We start from the raw sequence: 13,752 nt of genomic DNA, 5'->3' as shown, positions 1-13,752 counted from the left end.
CATGAATCATGCACATCATCTTTCCACGTAGCAATGTAAACAAAACAGTTCAACTTTAGTAAGTCCCCTGCAACTTCTTTTTCTTGTTCTTTTTTTGATTACCTTTTCATGCTTCTCTTGATTCTTGTGTTTGAAAGTGAAATTTTCTATACAGCTCAGGTCTTTTCACTGAGAAAGCTTGAAAGTCCTCTATTTTACTAAAAATCCATATTTTGCCTTGGAGCATGATACTGAGTTTTGCTGGGTAGGTGATTCTTGGTTTTCATCCTAGCTCCATTGACCTCTGGAATATCTTATTCCAACCCCTTCAATTTCTTAATGTAGAAGCTGCTAGATCTTGGATTATTCTGATTTTGTTTCCACAATACTCAAATTGTTTCTTTCTGGCTGCTTGCAGTATTTTCTCCTTGATCTGGGAGCTCTGGAATTTGGCAACAATATTCCTAGGAGATTTCTTTTTGGGATCTATTTGAGGAGGTGATCTGTGGATTCTTTCAATTTCTATTTTGCCCTGTGGCTCTAGAATATCAGGGCAGTTCTCCTTGATAATTTCTTGAAAGATGATATCTAGGCTCTTTTTTTGATCATGGCTTTCAGGTAGTCCAATAATTTTTAAATGATCTCTCCTGGATCTATTTTCTAGGTCAGTGGTTTTTCCAATGAGATATTTCACACTGTCTTCTATTTTTTCATTCCTTTGGTTCTGTTTTATAATATCTTGATTTCTCATCAAGTCACTAGCTTCCACTTGCTCCAGTCTAATTTTTAAGGTAGTATTTTTTTCAGTGGTCTTTTGGACCTCCTTTTCCATTTTGCTAATTCTGCCTTTCACGGCATTCTTCTCCTCATTGGCTTTTTGGAGCTCTTTTGCCATTTGAGTTAGTCCATTTTTTAAGGTGTTTTCTTCTTCAGTATATTTTTCAGTATTTTTTTGGGTCTCCTTTAGCAAGTCATTGACTTCTTTTTCATGGTTTTCTTGCATCACTCTCATTTCTCTTCCCAATTTTTCCTCTACTTCTCTAACTTGCTTTTCCAAATCCTTTTTGAGCTCTTCCATGGCCTGAGACCAGTTCATGTTTTTCTTGGAGGCTTTTATTGTAGGCTCTTTGACTTTGTTGACTTCTTCTGGCTGTATGTTTTGGTCTTCTTTGTCACCAGAGAAAGATTCCAGAGTCTGAGACTGAATCTGGGTGCGTTGTCGCTGCCTGGCCGTGTTCCCAGCCAACTAACTTTACCCTTGAGTTTTTCAGCGGGGTATGACTGCTTGTAGAGTTAAGCAAACTATGTTCCATGCCTGGGGGCATGTGCCAGCTCTGCCACACCAGCACCCCTCCTTTCCCAAGAACTCCCAACCCGGACTGGACTTAGATCTTCAGCAGGCTCTTCACTCCTGTTCTGATCTGCCACCTAATTCCTCCCACCAGGTGGTCCTGGGGCTGGAAGTAACTGCAGCTGTAGTTCTGTAGCTGCCCCACTTCTGCTGCCCCCAGGGCAGTGGCTGAACCATGGAATCCTTCTACTCCTGCAACTTTTCTGTTGTCTTTGGTGTTTGTGGGTTCAGAAGTCTGGTAACTGCTGCTGCTCACTGATTCAGAGCGCTAGGGTATGCTTTGCCCAGCTCCTCTTCTGGTTGGTCTGAGCTGCCACGCTGGGCTCTGTTCTGCTCCACTCTGCTCTTCTCCCAGCTCCATGTGGGACAGACCTCACCCAGGGGCCATCCAGGCTGTCCTGGGCTGGACCCCTGCTTCCGTCTGCTATTTTCTGGGTTCTGCAGTTCTAGAATTGGTTCACATCCATTTTTTATAGGTTTTTGGAGGGGCTTGGCAGGGAGCTCATGCTAGTCCATTCTTTCCAGCTGTCATCTTGGCTCCTAAATAATCTAATTCTAAAGAATGAGTGGGCCAAAGAACAAATCAGAGAAACGATTAATAGCTTCATTCAAGAGAATGACAATAATGAGACAGCATACCAAAATTTATAGGATGCAGCAAAAGCAGTTCTTAGGGGAAGTTTTATATCTTTAAATTCTTACATGAATATAATAGGGAAAAAGGAGATCAATGATTTGGGCATACAACTGAAAAAGCTAGAAAAAGAACAAATTGAAAATCCCCAGTTAAATACCAAATTAGAAATGCTGAAAATCAAAGGAGAGATTAATAAAATTGAAATGAAGAAAACTATTGAATTAATAAATAAAACAAAGAGCTGGTTTTATGAAAAAAACAATAAAGTTGATAAACCTTTGGTCAATTGATTAAAAAAAGAAGAAGAAAATCAAATTACCAGTATCAAAAATGAAAAGGGTGAGTTCACCTCTAATGAGGAGGAAATCAAAACAATAATTAGCAATTATTTTGCCCAATTGTGTGGCCACAACTTTGACAACCTTAGAGATATGGATGAATATCTATGAAAACATAAATTGCCCAGGTTAACAGAAGAGGAAGTGAAATTTCAAAATAACCCCATCTCAGAAAAAGAAATTGAGCAAGCCATCAATGAACTCCCTAGGAAAACATCTCCAGGGCCAGATGGTTTTACATGTGAATTCTATCAAACATTTAAAGAACAATTAATTCCTATACTTTGTAGACTATTTGGGAAAATAGGTGAAGAAGGAGTCCTGTCAAATTCTTTTTATGACACAAATATGGCACTAATACCCAAACCCGGTAGAGTCAAAACAGAGAAAGAAAATTATAGACCAATTTCCCTAATGAATATTGATGCAAAAATTTTAAATAAAATATTAGCAAAAAGATTGCAGCAAATTAACCCCAGAATAATACACTATGATCAGGTATGGTGTATTCCAGGAATCCAAGGCTGGTTCAATATTAGGAAAACTATTAGTATAATTGACCATATCAACAACAAAACTAGTAGAAACCATATGATCATCTCAATAGATGCAGAAAAAGCCTTTGTGAAAATACAATACCCATTCCTCTTAAAAACCCTAGAAAGCATAGGAATAAGTGGAGCCTTCCTGAAAATTATAAATAGCATATACCTAAAACCATCAATAAGCATTATTTGTAATGGGTATAAGCTAGATGCATTCCCAATAAGATCAGCGGTGAAACAAGGATGTCCATTATCACCCCTGCTATTCAATTTGGTACTAGAAACGTCAGTTGTAGAAATAAGAGAAGAAAAAGAAATTGAAGGAATTAGAATAGGCAAAAAAGAAACTAAATTTTCATTTTTCGCAGATGATATGATGACTTACTTAAAGAATCCTAGAGAATCAAGTAAAAAAGTACTTGAAATAATAAACAACTTTAGCAAAATTGCAGGATATAAAATAAACCCACATAAATCATCAGCATTCCTATACATTACTAACAAAGCCAAACAGCAAGACATAGAAAGAGAAATTCCATTCAAAGTTACTGCAGACACTATAAAATATTTGGGAATCTACCTGCCAAGACAAACTATATGAACATAATTATCAAACACTTTTCATGTGTATAAAGCCAGATCTAAATAAATGGGAAAATATCAGTTGCTTATGGTTAGGCAGAGCTATTATAATAAAAATGACAATTTTACCTAAATTAATCTATCTATTCAGTGCCATACCAATTGAACTACCAAAAATTATTTTACAGAGCTGGATAAAATAATAACAAATTTCATCTGGAAGAACAAGAGGTCTAGAATATCTCGGGTATTAAGGAAAAGAAATGCTAGAGAAGGTAGCCTAACCATACCAGATATTAAACTGTACTATAGAGCTGCAGTCATCAAAACTACCTGGTACTGGCTAAGAAACAGAGTTGTGGATCAGTGGAATAGAACAGGTACACAAGATGGAGAAGTCAATGACATTCTACTCTTTGATAAACCCAAAGAAGCTAGCTTCTGGGCTAAGAATTCACTATTTCACAAAAACTGCTGGGAAAATTGGAAAATGGTAGGGCAGAAACTAGGCATAGACCAATATCTTATACCATATACCAAAATAATGTCAAAATGGGTTGATGATTTAGGAATAAAGGCTGATACTATAAGCAATTTGGGAGAGCAAGGAATAATTTACCTATCAGATTTATGGAAAAGAAAAGAATTCATGATCCAACAAATGATAGAGAGCATTACAAAATGCAAAATGGATAATTTTCATTATTTTAAATTGAAATGTTCTTGTACAAAAATGCCAATGCAACAAAGATTAGGAGGGAAGCAGAAAATTGGGAGAAATTCTTTACAACTAGCGTCTCTGATAAAGGCCTCATTTCTAAAATATACAGGGAACTGAGCCAAATATATAGGAATACAAGTCATTTCCCAATTGAGAAATGGTCAAAGGATATGAAAAGGCAGTTTTCAGAGGAAGAAATTAAAGACATCTGTAGCATATGAAAAAATGCTCTGGATCACTACTGATTAGAGAAATGCAAATCAAAACAACTCTTAGATACCACATCTCTCCTGTCAGATTGGCTAAAATGACAAAATAGGAAAATGATAAATGCTGGAGAGGATGTGGGAAAATTGGAACATTGTTACATTGCTGGTGGAGTTGTGAACTGATCAAGCTATTCTGGAGAGCAATTTGGAACTATGCCCAAAAGGCTATAAAAAACATTCATACTCTTTGACCCAGCAATACCACTTCTAGGGTTGTATCCCAAAGAGATCACACAAGTGGGAAAATGACCCATATGTAAAAATATTTATAACTGCTCTTTTTGTGGTAGCTAAGAATTGGAAATCAAAGGGATGCCCACCAATTGGGGAATGGCTGAACAAGCTGTGGTATATGAAGGTAATGGAATACTATTGTGCCATAAGAAATAGGGATGATACAGACTTCATAACAACCTGGAAAAACCTACACGACATAATGCTGAGTGAGCAGAGCAGAGCCAGGAGAACATTATACATAACCACAGATTTATCTAAATCATTATTGACCAGAGGAACAGAAACTAAAAGAATTCTGAGGTATCACCTCACATGTATTAGAAGTGACAAATGCTAGGAGGGATGAGGGAAAATAAGCACATTATTCTTTGTTGGTAGTGTTGTGAAATGGTCCAATAATTCTGGAAAACAACTTGGAACTAGACCCAAAAGGCTATCAAACCTTTGACCCAGCAATAGCACCATGAGGTTTGTATCCCAAAGAGATCAAAGGAAAAAAAAAGATGAAGACCTATATGTACAAAAATATTCATAGCAGCTTTTATTGTAATGGCAAAAAGTTGGAAACTGAAAGGATGTCCATCAATTGGGGAATGGCTTAACACGTTGTGGTTTATGATTTTGATGTATGTTTATGATTTTGATTCTGCTATAAGAAATGACACGAGGGCTGTTTTCAGAAAAACAAAACAAAACAAGGGAAGACTTACATGAACAGATATAAAGTGAAGTGATAAGAAATGGGAGATCATTGTGCACAGTAGCAACAATGTTATAATGATCTGTTGCGTAAGACTTGGCTATTCTTTAATACAAGGACCCAAGACAATTTCAAATGACTCATGTTGAAAAAATGTTACCTCCAGAGAGAACTGATGAACTCTGAGTACAAATTGAAGTATAACTTTCTTTCTTTCTTTCTTTAGTTACTATGTAAGCTCCTTGATGGCAAGGACTGCCTTTTCTTTTCTTTGAGTTCCCAGCGCTTAGCAAATTAATGAGCACAGTAATCATTTAGTAAATTCTTGTTGTTTGAAGACTAGCTGTCTAACCTTGGGCAGGTGTTGTTAACCTCTCTGATCCTTAGTTTCCTTATCTGTGAAATGGTAATATCTGCCCTATCACCTCACAGGATTTTTGATTCAATACAATAAAATATTAGGTGTTCTATAAATGCCATCTATCACTATCACATTATGACATAAATGAATACCGAAAATGAGCTGTAATCCATTCCATGTACATTTTATTGTTTTAAGATGTAAATGTTTTTCATGATTGTACATGTATAACCTATATCCGATTGCTTACCATCTCAGGGAGTGGGGAGGGAAGGGAGGGAAGAAGGGATAGAATTTGAAACTCAAAACAAAAAAAAAAGTTAAAAAATTTTAAACTTGTTATTGTGTGAAACACACACACACACACACACACACACACGAATGTATTTTGTGGCTTTGGATAGGCCACTTTACCTTTTTGAGTCTTCAGACCTTATCTATAAAATAAAGCCCTTATTGCATGATCTCTAAAGTTTGTTTCAGTTTTGTGATGCTCAGTGCAAACATTCCCTTGATATTTAGTGCTCTCTATCTGCCTCTACTTGCCTTCTGAAGCTTATGTATTTTCTATTGGATTATAACTCCTAGACTGCAAGGTTGTGACCTTTTAGTTTAGTGACAGCATAGATACACAAATCAAGATTGCCCATAGATCATTAAGATCTATGAATATAACAATTGGGGAGATACCCGGGGCTTTGAATGTCATGGATCTGAACCACTCACACCCTCTGGAATGACTTTGTACATTTATGTATCTCAAAGAAATATTTCAATTAAATGACAATGATTTTTTTCCCTATATAATTTGATTAAGGAGCCAATTTTCCAAGGTGCCAAGATCAGAGTTCAACTCCAATCTCAGATACCTGCTAGCTATGTGACCTTGGGCAAGTCACTTAATCTATCTACCTTAGTTTCCCCATTTGTAAAATGGGGCTAATAATAGCCCCTAACTCATAGGATAAAATGAAATATTTGTTATATGCTTTGTGAACCTTAAAGCACTATGTGAATGCTGCCTCTCATACCTTTCGTCTGGGGACCAAATGGCAGCCTGGACCTCAGGTCCAATGTCTAGACCTGGTTTTGACAATAACTGGCTTGTGGTATATGGGAAATCACCTTATTTTCAATTCTTTTCTCTCTCACCACTCTTTTTCTATTATTCTCACCACCCCACTCCAATATTCAGTTATATGGCATCTTGTTAATTTTACCACCTCTTTCTTGGTGGTGGTTGGTTGATCGTTGTCCTTCATTCTCAAGAGGATCAAGATGATTCAGACAAAATGGGCTCAGAAGGCTCTAATGTAGATTGGGCACAAAAAGTCCATGTCCAACACTCATCTCTACTATTACAGCAAACTACTAATTAGAGTCTCAACTGTTTGTGTTAGTCTTTCCCATTCTTTGATCGATTATCCACACAGTTGACAAAATTGTCTTTCTAAAACATGTCATTTCAGGCCCCCGATTAATAAACCAATTTCCCCTAGAATAAAATACAGATTCCTCAAATTGCCATTTACAATGCCTCACAGTCTGGCTCCATCCTACTTTCCCAGATGTATTTGACCAGATTGTCCTACTTAAGATCATGGGATAATGAACTTAAATACTGAAAGGAACCTTAAGGACCATTTAATTCAACCCTTTCATTTTACAAATGAGAAATGGAGGCCCACTGAGACTAAATGACTTGTCTGTGGTCACAGTTAGTAAATGGAAGAGCCAGGATTTGGAACAAGATCCTCTTTCCTAGCTCTTACTCCTACAACAAACTACCTTCTTCATTGCTTTTCCCCAAAATCAGAATTCTGTTTTCTACCTCTATGCCTTTGGACAGGCTGTCTTTCATGTCTGAAACATACTCTGTCCTCACCTCTGTCTCTATTCACTAAGTTCCAGTGGCTCATTTTTAACTCTTGGATTAAAATTTAAGTTTCTCTATTTGGCTTTTTAAAACCCTTCACAACTTGGCCTCAACTTGTCTCTCCAGTCTTAAAATACATCACTCTTCTTCCTGTACTTGACTATCCTGTCAAACTGTCCTTCTCGTTGTTCCTCATACACCTTGCTCCGTCTCTCATCTCTGTGCTTGTACACTGGCTGTTCCTCATACCTTGGAATGTGCTTCTTTCTGACCTCCTGCTCTTAAAATCCTTTGTTTCTTTAGGAATTCTACTCAGGAGCTATCTTCTGATACCTACTTTTCTGATTTCCCCAGTCCATCCTGGTGCTAGATACCATCTCTATAAAATTTATATGTATACATACACACACACACATATTTATACTTATCTATGTATATGTCTCTCCTCATAGAATGTGAGCTCCTCAGGGGCAAGGACAGTTTCATTCTTGTCTTTGGGTCTCAACACCTTCCCAGTGCAAGCACATTGATTGATTGATTAGAATCTCTGACTATCTTCAAGGCTAAGCTTATAGGCTCCTTCCTAAAAGAATACTTTGCTCATCTCTTTAGCTATTAGCCCTCTCCTCTCAGATAATCACATATATAAATACTTCATCCTCACTCCGTACACCAAATAGTATTTAAACTTTTTAAAGGCAAGGACTATTTTTTTATCTTATCTTTGTTTCTTAAGGACCTAGTACAATGCCTTGCATTTAATAAATGTTTGTTAGACTGAAAAATCCACAGGGAAGGGAAGCTACATTAGAAGAAACAAATTCTTTCTCATTTCTTGGCTTAAAATCAGTTCCCTGTGAAAGAAAAGAGTATATACATATATATATATATATATATATATATATATATATATATATATATATAGGAAAATACTTTTTTTAGTGAACACAATAGACTAGAGAAACACACATATTTCACTTTTCAATTTAATAAAGATACATTGTGTCTTCTGTGTTTAATTTGAGAGCCAGTTATGGCATAATTGATAGAGAATTGATCTTGCAGTCAGGAATATCTGGGTGCAGATCTCACCTCAAACATATACCAGGTGACCCTGGTGACAGCTAACTGTTCAGTGTCCAAGCCACTGTTTAAGATTGTAAATCACACAGAATAAGATGAACTGCCTTGACAGAAGAATTTCATCATTGAAATCTTCACGCACCAAAGAAAATCACAAATCCCGTCATCATTCTAAAATACACACACACACACACACACACACACACACACACACAGACACACACACACACACACACACACACACGCATGCACGCACGCACACACACACACTCCACTCTATTAGGAACTAGGAGAAACATGGAACCTGGTTAGTGTTAGAAGAGAAAGTAGTATATTCAGCTTAGCCAATAGGAGAAAGAGATGATTGTGTTTATAGTATTCCACAATTAGTTTCTATACATAATACTTATTAAATCTCTGGATTGCAACACTAGGCATATCACTTTCTCCTATTGCAGGAGTCAAAGGAGGAATACAGTGACTTACATTCATGATGACTTATATCTACATGGAGCTCTCTGTGCATAAGCTCTACAGAACCCTAAAAGTGTAATTTGGTCCCTTTCATTGAATGAGCTTATGCCATTTGGGTGATCAGTGATACAAACCAGAACCATATTTATCTATGGGTGGAGTAGAAATATATTGCTTAGAGTCCCTAGACAACTAGGTGACAGCAAAATGGAGAGGGAGCTATTAAAAACAGGGACATTTACAAACTTATATGGTTATAAAAAGTTTTACTATTTGTGAAGGTGGATGTTATATTTTCTCTTGTTGAAGGCAGGGATTGATTGTTTTATCTTTGTCCTTTTATCTCTAGTGCATAGCACAAAGTAGGCACTGAATTAGCGCTCATTGGATTAGATTGAATCTAGAACCTGGAATTGGTCATAATGATGACGTGCCTTACTTGACAGGCACCACTCTATCCAGAAAATGTTTTCAAGCTGTGATATTGGACTACTCTGACAGAGATTAGTTCCATGCTTGTTAGAACAACTCCCATGAAATGAAATCATGTCAAAAGTTGCTGAGAAATTGATAGTTTCAGCCCTAAAAGTTTATGCTTCTGTTTTAGAAGCCCCAACTCCAAAAAGGATCTTTCCATTCTTTTGGCAGCTCTTTAATTAACCCCTCTAGAAGCTTAGTCTTTGTGCCTTAGCTAAAGCCTTATCATTTATGAGATATGGCAACCTTCTTGCCTCTTCCCCTAGAAGTGTTATAGCACCAACTCTCATGATGACTTCAACAGATGTTTCCTAAATCAGCACTATCAAGGTCAGACTCCACCAGAGTATAAGCAGGTCAGTCTTCCGAGGACACTTAATTAGTCCATTCTAGATACCCATTCTAGATACCTGCAGATTTTTCTTAGTGGTCTGAATGAATGCTTGTTGATTGACTGACCATGGGGATTTGTCCTGACTTGCTCAAGTAGGGACTCCAAAACAAACCATAGTATGACTCTCCCTATGGCATATGCTGCACACATGGGAAGCTATCCTCACAGCTTTCAAGTTCTATCTTGAACTTGGATGAAGTCCCAACTATGCCACCCAGTACAGAGAAAGGCCTGATAACCTCCATCCTAAAGCATCTGACTTCTTGGCAGTGAGTCTTTAGCAACAGTGTCAGCCTTATTTTTTCACCTCCCGCAGTTTCAAAGGATTCTGTTTCTCCGCTCACAACAGTGAGCTGTTCCTCCACCCTCTGCCAATTTGCCTACTTGAATAGGAACCAGGAAGCTAAGCTACCTGTTCCTAAGCCCTACAGCAAAATAACTTTTTCCTTGTCTGAGACCTTGTTCTTACCTATGAACAACTTGGTGCTTCATGAAATTCCCAGAAGAGGTACTCCCACACCTCCTAAAGGCAGGAAAGTGTCTTTGTCTGCTGTAGCTGAAGAAAAACCTTTCTCCTGAAGGAGGCTGGTGTGGAGGTGAGGAGAAATGGGTTCCCATCCTATCACTGTTACTTGTTAGACCTTAGAGAGCTTATTCAACTCTTTATATGTAAAATGAGCAGGTTGGATTAAATAATCCTAAAGTCCCTTTGGGCCCTAAATTTCACTTTTCACAACTATGCTTTTAAGTAAAAGTATACTCTGTTAGATGTACATCTGCCCCTAAACAAGTAGATGGGATCATTATTACTCTCAGGATATTAAGATTCCCAGAATGCATTTCTCCAGAACTGGACCCTTGAAGAAAATCATTTCTAAGTGCTTTCTATAGATATTTGATATAGTTACAATATTGTCTTCAATAGTACTACTTTCAGGGGTAAGGGTCCTACCTGAGTGACTGGTGCATCAAAGCCTTTTTCTCAGCAGATATGAAGAGCTTCCAAGAAGGCACGCACAGAAGAATAGGTTTTAAAAGTACTGCTGAGATACCTGCTGGCCCAACGTCCCGAAATTCTGTTTCCTGGAACTCCCGAGCAAGGGATGCTTTAGGTTGTAAGCACCTCAATGGAAACTCAATTTGGTTTAAACTTAAGGTGTAAGTCCCAAGCATGTTGTCACTAATCAACCCGAATAGTTCAATGCATGGCTAGTCTACCTGAGCAAAATGCCATTCATACCACATAATCTCAGCAAAAAGGATTTTACTCTCACTCCCTTTCTGCTGTGTTTCCAGTCTCCAAATGTACTTCACATACAGGGCTAGGGACTGAAGATTGTTTGGGCAAAGGAAGGTCCTCACTCATGCCTCAGCCCTACTCTCCGAATTTCAAGAGAGAAGATAAAAGGTCAAATGATTCTTCCTGTTCCCTGTCATAAAAAATACATCAGAGAAAAAGAAATTTTTCTCTTCTCCCTAGAGAAAATTCTACCCAATCTTCTACCCAATTTCACTTGAGAAAATTTCAAAGCAAGTCGTAGCTAGAGCCAAAAGGTGAAAACAATATGGGAACATATACTTAAGGCATTATAGATAAAGGACAATCTTAAATGGCTTAATGGGTCACTTTCATTTAGATCCAAATGGACTTAGCAGAGGTCATTTAAGTAAAGCAAGGAGAAGAAAATTCGTTCTTACCTGTGTTTCTCTAATGATCCCGTTTCTTTTATGATTTCCACTTTGGGAACCATTACTCTGTTTCTGGTGATTGTGAAGTTTTCCATTACAAACAGTACCATCTGCTGGATTAGCCATTTGTTTAAATGAGTGATCCTGTCAAGTTTTCTTCTTCCCGTTTCTCTGGGATCTTGGCTTTTGAAGTTAGTGAACGGTGGGTTGAGCCCTAAAAGGAAACCTACTGGTCTGTCAGGCTTTTCCAGAAGAGGAGTGACTGCCTATCTTTTTGCCAGATCTTTGAAACTAAAAACAAACTGTTAACCTTTACACACCTCCAAGCTCAATAATTCAGAATGCCGCCTCCATAGCAACTAACCTGTTTCTGAAACCACTGCTCATGCTGGTTCCTAGCCTGGACAGACGTAGCCAGCTCAGTCCATTGTAGCTTGTAGGCTGAATCAAAGTGGGTGGGCAGGAAGGCGGAGAGTCATTTAAAGACACAAGGTCTCTGAATTAGTCTGTTCAAAATTGTTGGCTCCCTCTCCTGGCCTTCCTCCTCTCCTGGCCTTCCCCCTCTCTACCTCATGTTTGCATTCACAGTATTTTAGAGGTCACCTAATACAATCCTTCCATTTTACAGGTGAGGAAACCGAGACCCAGAGACTTGACCAAGGTTATGTGACTAATATGTGGGGAAATCTAGATTTGAACTGACATCCTTGAATTCCAGCTTTCCCTCCTTTACCTCAAGTATGAGTTCTGTGGTCACTAACTCAAATAAAACCTTCACATGAACATTCTAGAACTGGTCAATTGCAATAATAGAGAAAATGTTTCTTCCTTTTCTAATATTGCATCTCTAATGGTTGAGGCTTACATACAATTATAGCAATGGAATAATTTGTCTTTTATAAGGGAAAGACCTTAGAGATCATCTAAGTCCAATCCCCTCATTTTATGGGTAAGTTAACTGAGACTTGGTTGGGTAGAGCAACTTACCCAAGGTCACACAGTTATTAGTCAAACTGGACTAGAACCCAGATCTATAATTTATATTTTGCTTATGATAGGAACAATTTGAACCCACTAAACATTAAAGTGCATGAGATAAGGAATAAATAATAAGGGAATCACTTGAGTTAATAGTCTTACATACTTTGAGAAGCAAGTAATGTAGTTTTAGCAATGGTTTTTGGGTCATATTTATCATGTGATTGCAGGTAAGTCCTTTAGCATAAGAGACTTACTAAAGTTGAACTGTTTTGTTTACATTCCTGCGTGGAAAGATGATATTTGTAACTCATGAGACCTTTCTCAGTATTAGGGTAGTTGAAGAGAATGTACATATATATAGACAGAGGACACAGGGTGAGTTGAATATGAAAGGATGATATTTAAAAAATAAAATTGAGAGGTGACAGAGGAATATGTTGGGAGAAGGAAAAAGGGAGAGATAGAATGGGGTAAATTATCTCACATAAAAGTGGCAAGAAAAAGCTGTTGTAATTGAAGGGAAGAAGGGGGTAGGTAGAAGGGAATGAGTGAATCTTGCTCTCATCAGATTTGGCTTAAGGAGGGAATAACATACACACTCAATTGGGTATCTTACCCTACAGGAAAGTAGGGGGAAGGCAATTAGAGGCGGGGAATGATAGAAGGGAGGACAGATTGGGGGAGGAGGTAGTCAAAAGCAAACGCTGCTGAAAATGGACAGGGTCAAAGGAGAAAATTGAATAAAGGGGGACAGGATAGGATGGAGGGAAACATGGTTAGTCTTTCACAACATGACTATTATGGAAGTGTTTTTCATAACGATACATGTATAACTTAATATTAAATTGCTTGCCTTCTCAAGGAGGGTGGGTGGGGAGCGAAGAAGGGAGAGAATTTGGAACTCAAAGTTCTAAAAACAAATGTTAAAAATTGTTTTTATATGCAACTGGGAAATAAGATACACAGGCAATGGGGTATAGAAGTTTATCTCACCCTACAAGAAAATAGGGGGAAAGGAGATGGAGGGGCGATAGAAGAGAGGATAGACTGGGGAAAGG

General features: G+C 37.8%; 1 protein-coding gene across 2 annotated transcripts in view; it reads right to left on the bottom strand.

The window, feature by feature from the left end:
• The window catches only part of SPTLC3 (serine palmitoyltransferase long chain base subunit 3), a 217,900-nt gene extending 205,763 nt beyond the window's left edge, over positions 1-12,137 (bottom strand). For both annotated transcript variants that reach the window (XM_036749299.1, XM_036749300.1), the window contains exon 1: positions 11,723-12,137. In XM_036749299.1, coding sequence (XP_036605194.1) covers positions 11,723-11,839 — 117 coding nt within the window. In that variant the 5' untranslated portion in view covers positions 11,840-12,137. The remainder of the gene's footprint in view (positions 1-11,722) is intronic.
• Positions 12,138-13,752: the final 1,615 nt, after the last annotated feature.

Source organism: Trichosurus vulpecula, chromosome 3 (assembly GCF_011100635.1).
Source record: "Trichosurus vulpecula isolate mTriVul1 chromosome 3, mTriVul1.pri, whole genome shotgun sequence".
Classification (NCBI taxonomy): Eukaryota; Metazoa; Chordata; class Mammalia; order Diprotodontia; family Phalangeridae; genus Trichosurus; species Trichosurus vulpecula.
Note: the sequence above shows the minus strand (reverse complement) of the source record. Positions and strands in the feature narration are given on the sequence as shown.